Source organism: Dipodomys merriami, unplaced genomic scaffold (assembly GCF_024711535.1).
Source record: "Dipodomys merriami isolate MVZ:Mamm:240054 unplaced genomic scaffold, mDipMer1.0.p SCAF_412, whole genome shotgun sequence".
Taxonomy (NCBI): Eukaryota; Metazoa; Chordata; class Mammalia; order Rodentia; family Heteromyidae; genus Dipodomys; species Dipodomys merriami.
In genome coordinates, this window is record NW_027205738.1 from 53,671 (window position 1) to 69,996 (window position 16,326).

The following is a 16,326-nucleotide window of genomic DNA, read 5'->3' on the forward strand; positions in this document are numbered from 1 at the left end:
CCGGATTCCAGGCTCCAGCTCTCACTCACTGCACTCACATTATTTAGCCTCACTGTTCCTCAGTTTCCCTGCCTTTGAAACAAGGGGACTTCCAAATTTTTACTTCACAGGCCTCCTGTGGAAACTGAATGGGGTCATGTATACAAAGCCCTCAAAACAGTGGTCAACAAGGCTGAAAAGTAATGACAATGACAGGAGTGACAGAATAAAATGTACTTTAGAAACTGATTTGTACAACTACTTACAGATAATAATAATAATAATAATAATAAAGTACCAGCAGCCATTAGTGTGCATCAGTAAATCAGAATTCTTTTGTTAAATTTCCATGGTTGCACCCAGGTGCTGGTGGCTCATGCTCATCCTAGCTACCCAAGGAGGCCAAGACCTGAAGATCACAATCCAAAACCAGCTCGTGATACCTTTATCTCTGATTAACCACCAAAAAGCTGAAAGTAGAGCTGTGGCTCAAGTGGTAGAGTGCCAACCAAGTGATCATGCAAGGCCCTGAGTCCAAGCCCCAGAACATGTACACGTGTACACACACACACACACACACACACACACACACACACCTGGTTGCATAGAGTTAATGAGATGTTTTCTTTTAAATCAAAGTAATTTTAAAGTTTACATTTGGCATTTACATTCCAATCAGGGGACTCATGATGAGTACAAAGCTTGCTGACTTGAAAAATGACTTCCAGTCCTACACCTCACCTGTTTCTTGTTATGTTTGGGGGGGAGGGAGGGCATCCAGAAACAAACAGCAATAGTGTCCCTGGCAGCAGCAACAGAACAATTCCAGGTCACTCAAAAGCTCAGTCTCCAGACATAGGCAAGAAATTAGGGGACACTCTGGCTATTTTGGCTATTGCATTCCAGTCTCTGCTGAAATCTTATACCAACCACCACTCCTCAGGTTCAAGTTGAGGCTCAAGAGGGCATCTTTCAACAGCAGCAGTGATGGCAGCTGTCTGAAGCCCACTGAGGGCAGCATCTATGATTCTCAGTGGTCACCAGGCATCTTCTCAAGGATGCTGTGTGGGCACAAAGATCATCTCAAGTTTATAGATATGGAACCCCTGATCCACCCAAGAGGGTCAGTCAGTAGCTGGCTGAGGATAAGCATTCAGATAAGTTCAGGATAGAGCCAAGGATTCAAATAATTTATTCAACGAAGATTTATGGAGCAGCTACTACATGCAAGGCATTGTGGGTCTAGAAGCTGAGAATGTACCCAGAGCCAAGTGAAGTTCCTGCCTGGGTCGAATCCTCGTTCAAGGAGGGGGAGCCATATAGTGAACAAGCTGCTACCACAATGCAGAGAGGAAGCCCCAAGAATAGTAAGGCAAGTAGGCAGAGGGGCAAGAACTTTCTCGGTTGTTTTGAAGTCTTGTCTCTCTGAGAGGAATTCCTCCTTGGTGACTCCCTGTGCCCCCATCCTGCCACTGCCTACCTGGGCAGGTGACTGAACATTATCTGGCCATTAACTTGGTGCTGCCTTGAGTCTGTCATTGAAAGCACTCGGGCCAGCTGTCAGGATCATCATCACCCTGGCCAGCAACCATCAAGTCCTGCCTAGGAACCGGTGCCACTTTTAACTAACACGGCCACATGGGTGGGGAGTATACCTGGCCTGTTAGAAAACAGGTACCCGGGGAAGGAAACACAGACCCACAGGAGCTCTGGAGAAATGCTTATTTCTATTGGACCGCACAAACTCCTTGCAACAAAACCACTCCATTGTTTAAAACCTCCAGGCCAATCAACTGGTTCATACTGCAGCAGAGCATGGAGCCCTCCCCAACAGCTATGCATGGCCACCCCACACTGCTGGTCTAATTGACCTGAAAAGCGAGAATCTTGTCTTCCTTGGGTTGTGGGAGAGATCAAGATGAATGAAGCCATGGCTGTGCACAGCGGCAGCCAGCAACACCAGCTCCCTCCACCGCAGCTGGCAGCACCCAGGTCCTCACAGTCCCAGCCACCCTGCAGAATGCATCAGCTCCACAGCCTGACACCCTTACAATCCAGGCTGGCCACTTAAGGTTTTAAGTTTGAAAACGCATATTGCTGCAGGATGTGCTTGAACTCCCAAGTTCCATTAATAGCTCGGGAAAAACAGCCATCTGAAAATGTTCCTCCACTCTAGATGGGCTGGCAAGCATTGCATGTGATTATAAAACAGGAGAATGTTGCCACAAGGAACACTGAATCGTGAGTCTTTAAATAATTTCATTCCAATAAAGAATATTACATTTTTTGGCAAAACTAAACACTAAGAAACAGCCAACTGCTTGAAATTGAAATTGCTTGTAAGTAAAAAAATAAAAGTTGCTGCAGCTCTACCCTCAAGGCCTCAGTGTCCTTTGGTTAATTAACTTACCTGTGCAGCAAATCCCAGGTCCTATTTAAAATTTCCTTTGGATTCAATGTTAAAACTTGGCGCTTGCAGATGATATAGGAGGGAACCTGTCTAGCAGCGATCTAGAAGGCTCTGGGGTTTAAAAGTTTGTCATGTTCAAATACAATCATGTCCTCCCCTGCCAAGTGACCCTGTACTTCCTCCACACAGGAGGTACTCAGCTGGCACGGATCACGGGATGTGCAGAAACAGTTTCCCCAGTGGGCTTTCTGCTATGGTTTGTTGGTGGGACAAGAGAAGGCACATTTAGGAAGTCAAGTCTTCAGATATTTCTACTACAATCACAAAGACTTGCAAAGAAATCCAGCTGGCACCCGTAAGGCAGGAAATGCAAATCCTATTGTCCCAATAGGCTGGTAAATTTTCCTCTCATAAAAGTATCCCCACGCCCCTTCTGTGGTTCACCATTGAACTTGATTTTTTTCAGTGGCTGCAACTAACTTTATGCAGAATAGTGATGGTTTTCCAATTCTTTGTAATCCAGATGGTAAATGAAGCCACCTCACCCCTACACACACACAAATGCCCTCTATGTCCAATCCTCTAGTGGCAAATTTTAATGCACTTTTTGTTGGGGTGAGAAGTGAGCCTGGACCAACTCTTTTTGAGTTCATACCCTGCAGATCAGGCCAAGGTCCTCTGGGGTACCTGTACCTGAGGTGTCTCACAACACCCCAGGTGCTCTCAGTCCTCTCCCAAACCGTAAGCCTGTTTTCCAAAACCAGACCTGAGGAAGCAATGGGCTCTGGCATGCAGGGGGCCTTGAACCAGTGGATATAGTGGTAGCATGTTCCTCCTGAGGGGTGAGTGGTTAAGGCCACTGCTAGTTCCTCCTAAAGCTCCTGCTGAGGAGCGGCTTGCTGGCCAGGAGACCCTCACCCCTCAGGTGACTGTCCAGTATGCTTACTGATGCTGGCAGGCTTTCATGGAGCAGTGTTAGGCAATAATTCTGCACTGAGGAAACTAAAGCCACTAGAGACACGCAAAGAAGGTAGCAGCCAACATCCAACAATGTTCTCCCGAAAGAACCACTTTCGGCCCTCCAAGTCACTCCAAGTGACAGCACCACCCAGAATGACAGCCTCAGTCTGAACAGCTTATTCAGCACTGGGAGTCTGGAAGAAGGCTTTTCTGGCCTGTGCAAGGGTCTGGACTCCACCCCAGAAAAGCACTTATCCCAGTACTCTGCAGAGCAGCTTGCTGGAGCAGGAGGGGCAGGTGGGAGAGGTGATGTGAAAGAGACTGGTGGTGGCTGGAAGCAGGTGCTGGCCCTGTGGCAGAGTGTCCATGCGCCAACCAGTAAGTATCCATTTCCATTTTCCCTCCTGACCTCACATCCATCCACAGAGCTCACGCACTGCTGTCACTGCTGGCTCCATTGGGGGACTCAGTCTAGAATGTTGTTAAACATCAGAGGTGCCACCCATCTGGATCTCATGTTTATCAGCTGACCTTTGAGAGCATGTGTTGCAGTCCTGCATTTAAGGCAAGCCCTGTAGGAGGAATGGCCAAGGCACTAACGGGGCTAACCTGGCCACACACACAGTGGAAAAGCAGCAGCCGACAGGCCAAGGTCCCCGTTCCCCCAGCAGCACACAAGCCTTCAGCTCCCAAGGACCAAGAGAGACTTCAAAGCCAGTGGCTCAGGCCCATTGGTAATCCTAGTTACTCAAAAGGCTGAGATCTGAGGACCATGGGTTAAAGCCAGGGTATAAAGTCCATGAGATGTTTATCTCCAATGAATGAAAGTCAAAAGTGGGAGCTGTGGCTCAAGTGACGGTGCCAGCTTTGGATATAAAAGCTAAGGGATAGCACCCTGTCCCTGAGTTCAAGTCCCCCAGTCCTGGCACAAGAAAAAAAAACAAAAGCCAGAACAGCCCTGGCTCTTCACCTCTAATAACCCTCAGCCTTCAGACATGGGTGCTGACCACACAGAGACCTAAGGGATTACATGTGGTGCTGAGTGTCATAGCAGAATCTGCAAGCCTTCTAACAATGAAGAATTAGAAGCATTCCTTGTTTCCCAGCATGTACTCAAGTTCTTCTCTGTGTACTCAAATTACCCATAGCTTATAAAGGCGGAGTAAACACTAAATAATTTGTCTAAAGCAAAAGGCTGGCCCCAGGTGAACCACACGGCAGCAGGCTAGCGAGCAGGGTGTATGGCCCAGCTTACATCTCTTCAACACACACCACCAACAGGGCTTTACTTGAACCTTTACTGAGAGCTGGTCCCAGGGGGTAGCAGCAGGGCTGGTGCCACAGGAAGCAAGTTCTCAGGGAAGCAGAGCCCGCCTAGTCCTTAGAGCACTGGCCCTGTAGACTCCATATCCATCCATCAGACTAGCCCTCTTCCACATACCTGGGTTCTTGTCCATCTTTTTCAAGGCAAATCACCTTATAGGGATTTTTATTAATATAAGCCGACCTAAGCAAACTTTATCAAATCAAGATCTCCATGAATGCAGCCTTCAACCCACGAAGTGAGCTCTTCTCAGCAGTCCTTCCATAAAGTATCATGGACTGTAGCTGTCCAAATGTCAGAGCTCAAGCGTGACACCAGAACCATCGCCCCCAAAATGAGGGGCAACCCAACAGGAAAGCAGAAGCTCACAGGACCAGGAATTATAGCCCCTCATGTGTCCAAAGATCCGAGGACCTAGCCCAGTAGGTACTGAATACTCAGCAAGCCCTGGCGACAGCCTTCTGCATCATCAGCCTGGACAGGGAGTCCTCATTGCACACTCAGAGGCCCAGAAACAGTCATGGACTTTGAAAAGAACCAAAATGAGGCAGCAAGACAGTGGTCAAGCAGCAACTTGTAACATATGCAAGGCCCTAGTGTCAGAGTCAGGGTGATGAGAACTGGAGCCTGGCCAGCTCCTTGGAGCAGCACGCACAGCCAAGGGCTGCACAAGACCCGGTCCTCACCTCTGCAAACTAGGGACTAAGATCCAGGAAACAGGACACCTTCTCCAAGGAAGGCCTCGTGATGTGCTTCCTGAACACCTGGGGGTGAGTGGCAGGCGGGTATGCCAGGAGGGACCCCCCTCCCCAGGTCTCCTGCCCAGTCAAAGGCTCTGCTCTCTATGATGCCCAGTTCCTCCACAGGGCAGTGCTGTGTGTTTATGCACCTGAGTATTTAAAACTACCAAGACTGAAGGCCATTTATAAATTCCCAGTGCCCCACAGCCCCCTTCCTAACGTAAGGAACCTAGGAGGCCTCAAGGGTGACACTCCTACCCCATCCTCTTCCCCCCCAAAGCCAGTCATGCCTATAGCGCCCTCCTGGAGGATACTGGATGTACACTGAGGATGAAACAGGAAGTGCTATGGTGGCCCCCAGGAACAACTGATACCCCAAACACTTTGGTTCTTAAAACACTGCAGCTGGAGGAAACCCTAAAACAAAGGTTACAATGTCTTTGCCTTCTTGTTAGGAGAGTCACAAAAATAAAGGTCAACTAAACTATAGTAAATGAAGAAACCCCAAAACAAAGTATTTTATTCACACTTACCAATTCGGTCCACAAGGCACTTCCTGGCATTGCTGTCCAACTATGTATTTGCCCTCCAGACACAACACAGTACTGGAATTAGCAAATTTCCAACCAGTGCCAAATAAAGCAGGCAAAGGAAGACCTCAGGGGCTGACCACACGCCACGTGCTGTACTTAAAACAAAGTGCTTACCCAGCCAACCAGTACGGTGGCACAAGGCCAGTATTCCCAGCTACTCAGGAGGCAGAATTTGGGGGATTGTGATTCGAGGTCAGCCTGGGCAAAAGACATTAATGCATCTCAACAAATAAGCCTGGTGTGGCAATGTGTGCCTGTGATCTCAGCTGGGCGGGAGATAGGACAATCCTGGTTCCCAGGCCCATCCTGGACAAAAGCACAAGACCCTATCTGAAAAACAACCGAAGCCCAAGAGGGATGGGGCATGGCTCAAGCGGCAGAAGACTTGCCTAGCAAGCCCAAGGCCCTGAGTTCAAACCCCAGTGCTGCATCCCCTACCCAGAAACTGCTCAGCCTTCCTCTTGCCCTTCACTCTTCCCATTGGTACAAAACGCAGTCCTTCCACAAGTGTTTACAAAGTTTTTATTGGTTACAATTATATAAAATGTGTCATTAAAATAATTCTCCCTTAATGATTAGGTGTCTGTAGTCATAACATAAAACATCTTTTTTTATACAGCTGACAAGGACATATTTCCATGCTAGCAGACAAAGGTAGCGACCTTTGCTATAACCAGATTCTCTCTCTGTCTCTCTGAAGGCTCTATTAGTTAAAATCAATGAACAGCCTCTTTTGTATGTCAAACTGTAAAGTTTAATGTGTTCATTAGAATAATCTTTTGTAGCACTCTTCAACAAGAATAAAATAACTAACAGCAAACTTCAATACAAGACACTCTCCAGATTAACAATGCAAACAAAAATGAAAACGTAAATCACGTATGATACAATTGAAGCATCGAAAACAATTTAAATAATTTTAAATAGTTTATTTTTAAACCGCTACAAATGCATTTGATACAATATTTCAACATGAAGTCCCCATAACAGAAATGTAACAAAATGGGAATGACAGTGAAAGAGTTAAAGTGGCACAAGTTCACCAATAAGCATTCAACTACAATCTTTAAGAGGTAGATTACTTTTGAAGTTGATAACAAAAACAGTATGAATAAAATGCAGGCATTTTCCACCAACTCTGTCATTAATTTTTGGGGGAGTGGGGGAGAAGCATAAAAACGCATAGAGAATGATACTGCTACACATAAGAGGCCAATTTGTTGCTTTTAATCTCTGCTAGAGACTTGCGTGAGCCTGGGATGTGCACTGATTTATACTTACGCGTGGACTATCCAGGCCTGCAGAGCACTCTGTGTATTGACATACCGCTACATCATCTCTCATAATACAATAGCTATAAATTAGTGCCAGATAACAATCTTGAGAGGATAATGTCCATTTGGATATATACAAGACATTAGGCATAAAGAGGCATAAGAGTCCATATCCAATGTGGTTTCCTCTCCATTATACTGGCAATCTGCTTATGATTTTTAAAAAGGGGTGAGGGAAGGATGGGAAGAGATCAGCCCAGTGCCTCTCTCTCTCTCTCTCTGTAATTCACGTTAACAGAAAGGCCATCAAGAGCTGGTGTGTGAAAAAACGTTTTAAACTGAGTGCATCATGTCTGTTATCCCTGAAATCTACAATCAACTGCTGATAGAGAACTTGCTTTGCAAGGTTCAATTCAAGCATTCCCTTCTCTATGTGCCAAACACACCCGGGGCCACACTGAGACCTGAGTCCTAGTCCCGACGAGGAGCCTGTGTGGCTAGCCCGTCTCACAGTGCCCTTCTCTTTGGATCTCAGTTCCCTGGGAGCCCAGCTTGCGTGTGGGCACCAGTGAAGAAGCAGATGCCTGACTCTAACCAGGGCAACAAGGAGCCTGCCGGCAAGCAGCTGTATGTTACAGCTTTTGAGTCAGCTTCAAATGGTCTTGCAAGGTTGGTAGATTTCATATCCTTTGCCGTAGTGCTTATCCTAAGTTGAGCATGCAATATCTTTTAGTCAATTAAGGGCTGTTTTGTTTGGGGGGCTTTTCTACAGGAAGTTCCTAGAAAATAAGAAAACTGAAGATAAATGACAACATAACACAATCATACATGAACTGACCATGTTAAAAGAAAAAGGTGAAGGGACCATAAGACAAATGTTATCAAGACAAACATAAATGACTCTGAAGGCATTTGCATTTGGAACTCAGTGTCCTACTCCAAAGCCGCAGGCCAGGATAATTATGGCAGGCTCGTTTCTCAGGGTCATTTCCAAGCCATGTGGCAGAGATGTGTCAGGGGAAGCGAGTGCTGTACTTCAACTCATAAAGAGGGATCTGGTCTGGCATTTTGTCTGGCTTTTCTACCTTTCAGTTTTCTGGACTAGTTGCAGTCTGCTTCTGTAAACCCTTAATGGCACAAAGGCTGGTGGCTCCTGGAAGTGATCAACTGACAAAGTCCACAGAGCCCTCTGTTAAATGGCAAACTAGCTACAACCACATACTGGAGGTAGGCAGGCCTTCAACTGGCTTTCAAATGAGGTGGGTTGTTATAAAAAAAAAAAAAAAAGCAGGAAAAGGATATACTGCTAGTTTTAGGACAAGAGCCCAGCATGCCCATGGAGGGAGGGAGAGTTAGGTCTTGGTTTACAGAAGGTGTTCTGCATCACAAAACCATCTCTGAACTGAATTTGTACGTGGAAACATACTGAAGCAAGAAGACAACTAGAAGGTAAACCACTCCATACCAGTTAACACAACAAACGTGGAGATGAGGCCTAATCTGTGTCAGCTGGGATGATGAGTTATCAACATCCAGCCTACAGATGCCCCAGCTTTGAGGTCAGGAATTCCAGCTTTGTACAAAGTACTAGGACAACCCAAGTAAGCTCTGAAGAAATGCCCACCACTCTCATGCCCAATCAAAATAGGATGTTCTCTTGGACACGTGCTTTGCAACTCCTCAAAGCACTTTACAAGGTTACTGGGTAAGTGCCCTGGTCCCTGGGTAGCAGCCGTGGTCCCACAGCTATGACCCCAGCACAGCTCCAGTGCCTCACAAGGGACAAACAGCCAGAAGGGTGACTGCTGCCACCATCTATCTACCAACCAGTTGGCACATTATTTTCTTATCTTTTCAGTCCAAATTTGACTCAAGCAATGTAATCCTCTAACTATGAAGCAAAGCAAAACAATTAACATTAGAATAAAGGAGGGAGAAACACTTCTTAAGGCACGCTAGCCCTTAGCAACTTTAAGGGCTCTTTGAACTAAGTACTATGAAAGAGTGAACAAACTTCACAAATGAGTATCATTTCTTGACAGCTTTTCTTATCAACTTTATCCCTGAGCTCTCACTGTGCTGCTGGCAGGGAACCTCTATGACACAGGCTGAGCCCATGCAGGTACACAGATCCATCAGGCAATTCCAAGGCACACCAACCTATGGGTCACCTTGGCCACTGCATGTTCCTGAAGAACTCGCTCCTTCACTTCCCCAGGGAACCACCAGTGAGTGTTCCTGATGTCTTCAGCCCTGCTACAAAGCACATCAGCTTCAAGAATTCTATGCAGTAATCACCTCACCTCTCTGTGTTTCATGCCTTCTCTAAGAGGCCACTCCAATTAGTCCTTATTCTGTTTGCTTTAAAACTCTGAAAATTGTAGCTATGAAAGCCTAGGGTCGGGTCAGGCTACATATTCTGGAAAGAGAAGATTCGAAAGCATTTGCAGAAATGCCATTTGATGACAAATGAGAGAGCTTCACAAGAAACTGATCTACAGGCATTATTTGGGAACCAGCAAGAATTCTAGGAATGCACATCGACTCAGGGTAAGTGGCTCAGAAACCTCTAGAAGTCAATGTCACAAACTTAACTAAGGCCACATCTTTCTATCTGTCCCTGAGAACAGTTCTCAATGTGGGAAGAGCATGGAATAAGGCAGAAAAGTCAGCTCAAATCTGAGACGAGTCATTAAACTCACTACTGGTGAAAAGGCACTAACAAACAACCTGCCCTGGTCACCACAGGCCTAAAAGGGTTGGGGGGGGGGAGGAGAATAGGGAGGGGAAATGGGGAGCTGGGAGAAAGGGGTCCCTTCCTATAGCTCTAAGCACCCTCTCTTCTCTTCACCTTTGGAACCTGGCTCGCTGATCAATCACCCTATGGCTAGAGGCAGGGAAGGGAAGACCATAAGGCATTTATAGAAATACAGTGGTTTTTTTTTTTTTTTTACCAACATGGCAAGTGCTTAAAATTCAAACTATTAGTGAGATATTAAAAGTACCAGTTTATTATTGCTAACTATGTGGAAATCACAGCTACTACCCAAGACCAGTTTGCTAATGACCTCACTCACATTCCACCTCAACCAAAGACATGATCTATGATCAGGAAATAATACAAGTGACTGAGATAATATCCAAGATATAAACCAAGTGTGAGAAACCTTGTCTTTTCACATGGGGTACTTTCAAGGGCTTTCCCATGGATTCAAACTCAAAGAAATGGTACCACTTTTTGAGTCCTTGGTCTGAAATAACAAGTATTTATTTATTCATCTCTACAAGAGTCAAAGCAGTAACCATTCATGCCTAGAGCTTGTCAAAATCTTGCAGGAGAAGAGTTAAACCAGAACACCACTTCCTGCACCATCCTTACCTCCCCCGAGCTCCGGGCTTACCTGAAGTCCTTCAGCTCGTGCCTGGCACTGCTGTCCTCACTCCTGTTCTCACTCAGATCCGCAGCAGCTGCCAGCTGAAGGCTTCGGGTAATTGGGCCCCCACTCCGTTCTCTAGATTTTACATTGAACCGGTCTGTTCTCTTCTTACTTGTCAGAGCAGACTTACTCTGCAAAACAGCTTTGCTTTTCTGTACCCTCACATGCAGGGTCCGGGACGGTTTGCTGGAGAGCTGAGCAGAATGGTTCTTGGCCACAGCTTTGGATTTCCTGCCCTCCATGTGGGTCATTTTAGCCATTCTTACGGGGCTGGAGTTTCTTAAAGAGGAGTTTGTTTTTTTGGCCTTGACCGAAGCTGCAAACTTGACGTTCTGCTTGGACCTGAAGGACGAGGAGGGCAATGCGACTTGTCCAGGACCTGAGCTGCGAGCTCTGGTCTTGCCCAGAGGTGCCTGCGTGCTCTGCATCTTGATCTCAGCATCTGCGGTCCGCCGGCGGTGGCTGCTGCTGTGATTCTTCTCCCCGCTTGCAGGAGACGGGTGGCCACTTTTCTTGGAGGAGTGAGAAACTTTTCTTTTGGAAGGAGAAAGGGGCTTTTTGGGGCAGCTGAAAGCGGCATGCTTGTTCAGGCTGCCAATGTACGTGAACTCCCTGTTGCAGTAAGGGCAGATGTGTGAGGACGACTCAGCAGCATTTCTCAAGTCAGCCTTCTGCTTGGCAGATTTGTTTTTTTGAAGGATTGCTTTCTGGACAAGTTGATTTTTTTTCTTCAAGGCATTTAATTTCAGCTTGTTTGGTGACATTTTGCTGAGCTCCACACTGAAGTTCAGTCTTTTGGGCTGCCCCATTCTTCTGAAAGCATTTTTCCCAGGGCCGTCTGAAACTACCACTCCGTTTTTGGGCTGCACAGTTTGTTTCAAAGGTACCGGGTTTTTCTTGGGGGTGTACCTCTTCTTGTCGCTGGCAGAGGCACATGCCAGGATGTGTTTGTGCAACTCAGGCATGTTGTCAACGCCTTTCCCGCATTTTGTGCAGCGGATGGCCGTGGTGAAAGTCTGCGGAATATTGTGGGTAGTAAAGTTTGTAGCTGTCACCCCAATACCCATGGGGTTTCGGTGATGGTACTGAAATGGGGGTGGCTTAAAGCTTGGGTAATGCTGATTCAGACCCAATCGAACATCTGGATCTTTTGTCTTTATTCCAGAAGCCATTATTTTTATGGTGGTGTAAAGCTCCTCAGAGGAATCATTTAATTCCTCTTCTTCTTTTGAAGGTTCCAGAGCATCTTCCGGCAAGCCCTGCATATGCTCCATGTGGGCCTTGCTAGGGTCTGTAAAGTTCTGGGGCCTTAAGGTCCCGCTTTCAAACTCATGGTGTGTACACACTTGGTCTGGGTGGAGATCTCGCTGGTGTTGCTGTAAATTGCACAAAAAAGCAAATTCCTTTTTACATACAGAACACACAAAGATATTCCCAACTCCATGAAGCATAAAGCGATGCTCTGATAAATCAGTTTTATCCTTAAAAAGCTGGACACAAAATTCACATTTGAAGGGCCATTCTTCAGCATGAATAGATAAATGCTTGGTTAGATCTTTAATGGAAAGAAAAGGTGATTCACAGACATTGCAAATGAAGTTTTTGCTGAATGTTTCCTGAATAACATCCTGTTCAACTGCAGGCTGGGGCTCTTCCCTGGGCTTCACACCTTCGGTCTCTAACTCCTCCTGTTTCAAAGTTATTGAAGGGAGAACAGCCTCCAGATTGTCCCCAGAGGAAACTACTGATGACACTGCTGACAGAGGGGGTGGTGAAGGGGAGGAGGAGGCAGGGGAAGACGAGAATGAGGAGGAGGAGGAAGAGGAAGCAGAGGAGGCAGAGGAGGAAGAAAGCTTAGGAGGTCCAGGTGAAGCAGCAGACACAAGTGGCTCCACAGGAGGAATGGGAGAGGGGGAAGGAGACACTGTTGGGGACAGAATTGGAAGGGGAGACTGGGCAGTGGCATTTGAGAGTGGAGAGGGACATGGGCGAGGAGAAGCATCGCAAGAGGGGGTAGGAAGAGGGACAGTAGGCAGCAGAGGAGGGGGCGGAGTGGCAACAGTTAACACTGGAGGGCAGGGTGGAGGGGAAGTGGGGTCCGTGGGGACCAAGAGAGGAGGCAGCTGAGAAGAAGACTGGGAAGTGGTCTGCAGGGTGGGTGATGAAGGACAAGCTTCAGGTGGGGACTCAACAGCAGGGGCAGAGAAGCTGGAGTCAGGACCCAGGTCAGGGTCTGGCTGGGCATCTAGGGATTTACAAGGACTCGGGCTCCTGGCCATGTCGGGAGCAGCTTCCCCAGGCACATCGATGCCATTGTACTCATTAAGCAGGACCTTCTGCAGCATGCATGTGGTTGGTTTCTTTTTCTTTCCAGAACTACAGGCTGGCGGTGCCAAATGGTTTTCTTTGAGTTCCTTGCCCTCGAGGTCAAGACAAGGCTTTTTATGCACACTGAGATCTAAGACAGCCTCCCACTGGACTGGGGTCTTGCCTGTGCCTTCCGTCTTCTGCTTGACGCCACTGGACAAATCCAGGGGCTGCTGGTTGCACACATTGCTGAAAGTGGAAGAGGCTGCCCACTCTTTTGATACTTTGTATTCGTCAAAGCAAGGAGGGCTCCCAGCTTCTCTCTCATCTCTTCCAGACAAACTCCAGGCAGGCGAGTCACCACGGCTTTCTAACCTGGGCTTCTTGGAAGATAGAACTGTGTCTGTCCATACCATCTTCCCATCGCTTGGCTTACCAAAGTCCCGAAGGGCAGGGCTGTGCTGCGGAGAGCTGGGTGGGGAGCTGGTCCGCCTCTTAAATCTACTGGAGGTCCCCGGTAACATGGATGCTGGCGTAGACACACACACAGGACCTAACTTAGGGATCTCAGTGGCTGAAACCCCTGCAGGAGGAGTCAGCTTGTCCTGGGTTTGGAGAAGCTGCTTGAGCTTTGATGACAAATACACACTCTTTTCTTTATGGAAAGACACTGCCTCAGTCGTTGCTACACTAAGAGGCAGAGTTAAGGAGCATGGCGGGGCCCCAGGCTCAGAATCCATTTCCGTTTTAATCTTGGGGAGCACTGGTGGACTGGCAGTCCTCCGTTTCTTGGACTCACAGTTTGTGCTGCTGGGAGGCTCCTTCGGAAGATCATCCGTTACTGGAACCGGGGCAGTCTTTATATTTTGAGTAATCTCTACCGTAACTGGAGTGAGAAGACAATTTATGCCATACAAGTCTGCTGAATTAGACTCCATCTCGATCACATCACAGTTACTAGTGCTGCTGTTGGTCTGAATCTTACCATCAATGTAGTAATTTAAGTTTTCAGAGATATTGCTAGAAATGTCCATGATGTATACATCATCGGCCTCTCCTTCCTCCTCTGGCTCGGTGCTTGGAACGTAGACATTCTGGGTAGGCTGGGCCTGTTCTGCCGGGGGCTGTGGCTCTTCTACAAAGCCTCCTTTCCGCCGGACACCTTTGGGAATCAGGTGGCGTTCATGAACTCTGCGTTGATGCCGTCTCATATTTGTATGAGTTCCAAAAACCTTCTTACAGTATTTGCATGGATGAAGTTCTTTCACTTCCCCATTCTCCTCTACAATGGACGAATTTACTGTTTCCTGGGAGGCATTCTCTGAGTTCAAGGTCAAACAGTCTTGCCCAAGTGGAGGATTTGACTCATCTTTAGGAAGAGCTTTTTCTCCAGAAACTTTGCTATCAGCCAGCTCTTCTGGTGGCTGTAGTATCAGGCTAGGTTTTCGTTTTAACCCTGCTTCATGGCGACGCTCGTGCCGCCTCCTGTTAATTTGTGTGCCAAATGCCTTCCCACAGTATTTGCACTTGAAAGCATGATTGACTGTAGACATGTGGATATGCATGTGACGCTCGAGTCCCTGCTTGGTTGTAAACTTCCTTTCACAATGCTGACAAGGAAACATGAAAGTGTCAAGCACATCTCCATTGGCCGCCTCCTCAGTTCTGGGGACTTTGGTAAGGGGTGGCACTTCCTCAGAGTCTTCAGGAGGTTCTTTTGAAATGGTTTTTGGTTCTTCTAACAAATCCTCTAGCTTCTCATCACACCGTATTTCTGGTTCTTTCTCAGAGCTTTCATTTGGCATGTCGGCTTCTTCTTCCCCATCTTCTTCCAGCTCATCATCCTCACCATCATCCTCCTCTTCCTCCTCTTCCTCCTCCTCCTCTTCCACTTCCTCCACATCATTGATCTCACAATCTGTGGCTTGTTTCCCACCTGGCTCTGGTTGTGGCTCACAGGCAGGGAGAGGGCCAGCCAGCTCTGGAGGCAGGTCCTGACTGCCCACCTCTGGGATAAGAGCTGGCTTTTCAGGCACCGAAGCCAAAGGCCTCTCTTCCTCTTCTTCAGGACCTAGAAGATCCAAGGAAGCAGAATCAGAGGTGAAGGCAAAACTAGGTATTAAGCTTAATTCCTCTGATTCTAGCTACTTCTCACCTAAAATGCCTGAGAATATAATGAACAATAACTTCTACTTTATGCAGTTCATCTATAAACCTTTCTTCCACTCACTGAACAAATCTGTATTGAGTATCTATTTTCTATCAGGCAACATTCTGGGCACACAGACATGGTGGACATTCTTTTCTGTATCCGATCACACACAAGTATCTTTCTTTTCAGGAATTGTAAACAGTAATATGCAGTACTCAATATTACATTTAAAGAGACTATTTGTATTCCATTCCTTCCTCATCATGCACAGAAACATCACCAGGTTAGATTCTTGATAGCATGGATAGAGCAGATGATCCTCTCTCCCATTCCTGTATAAAACTATGTATTCAGAAACTAGACCACTTTCTAGGGCACATTGTTAGAAGTTCCTCAATCACAAAATTGGATCAAATTCTTAAGCAGGTCACTTCTAAGTTTCTATGCTCAGCCCCATCTGGGACAGACAAGAGCTAGGCTGCAGGGGTCTCTAATAAGATGACAAGAGCTGGGCGACAGTGCTCATGCCTGTAATCCTAGCTACTCTGAGATCTCAGGATTGTGGTTTGAAGCCACAGGAAAGTCCGTGAGACTCTTACTTCCAATTAGCCAACAAAGACCAGAAGTGGTACTGTGGCTCAAAGTGGCAGAGCAGGGACAGCAGCCAGGCCCTGAGTTCAAGCCCTACAACTGACCCCACCCCCCCCCCAAAACAACCTAAGAAACCATGCAAAGATCAAGGAAAACAGCAAACATACAAGCTCTGAGTCAAGAGGTTGTGAGACAGGTTCAAGGAAGGACTGGGAAAGGAGCAGAAGAGGCTAGAATGGTAACCAGGGACCTAGTTACCTCTACCTGCTAACACAAGTCATCACAAGCTGGCCTTAGCACCTTGTGTCAATAGGGATCTACCAGAAGAATCTAACAGACAAGTAAAATGAATATAGTCAAGAGAATCGTGTTGGCTGCCATGAGGAAGAAGAACAACTAGAGGTGGCCATGGGAGAAGGTAGGCAACAAGAAGAACAGTGTGAATTCCAGAAGGGCAGGGTGGTAACATGCTGGTGAAGAGTGGGGAAAGGTGGTACAAAAGTAGTCAGACTGTGGACATAGACTCTGGACATGAAACTGATGACACTTGCTGACACAC

General features: G+C 47.0%; 1 protein-coding gene across 4 annotated transcripts in view; it reads right to left on the reverse strand.

Moving 5' to 3' along the window:
- LOC138807133 (PR domain zinc finger protein 2-like) overlaps nucleotides 1-16,326 on the reverse strand; it is a 98,321-nt gene that overhangs the window by 14,207 nt on the left and 67,788 nt on the right. For 3 of the 4 annotated variants that reach the window (XM_069992700.1, XM_069992697.1, XM_069992699.1), the window contains one exon: nucleotides 10,682-15,095. In XM_069992700.1, coding sequence (XP_069848801.1) covers nucleotides 10,682-15,095 — 4,414 coding nt within the window. Of the gene's footprint in view, nucleotides 1-6,541; nucleotides 8,060-10,681; nucleotides 15,096-16,326 lie in introns of those variants that run through there. The other variant, XM_069992698.1, reaches the window with a different exon arrangement.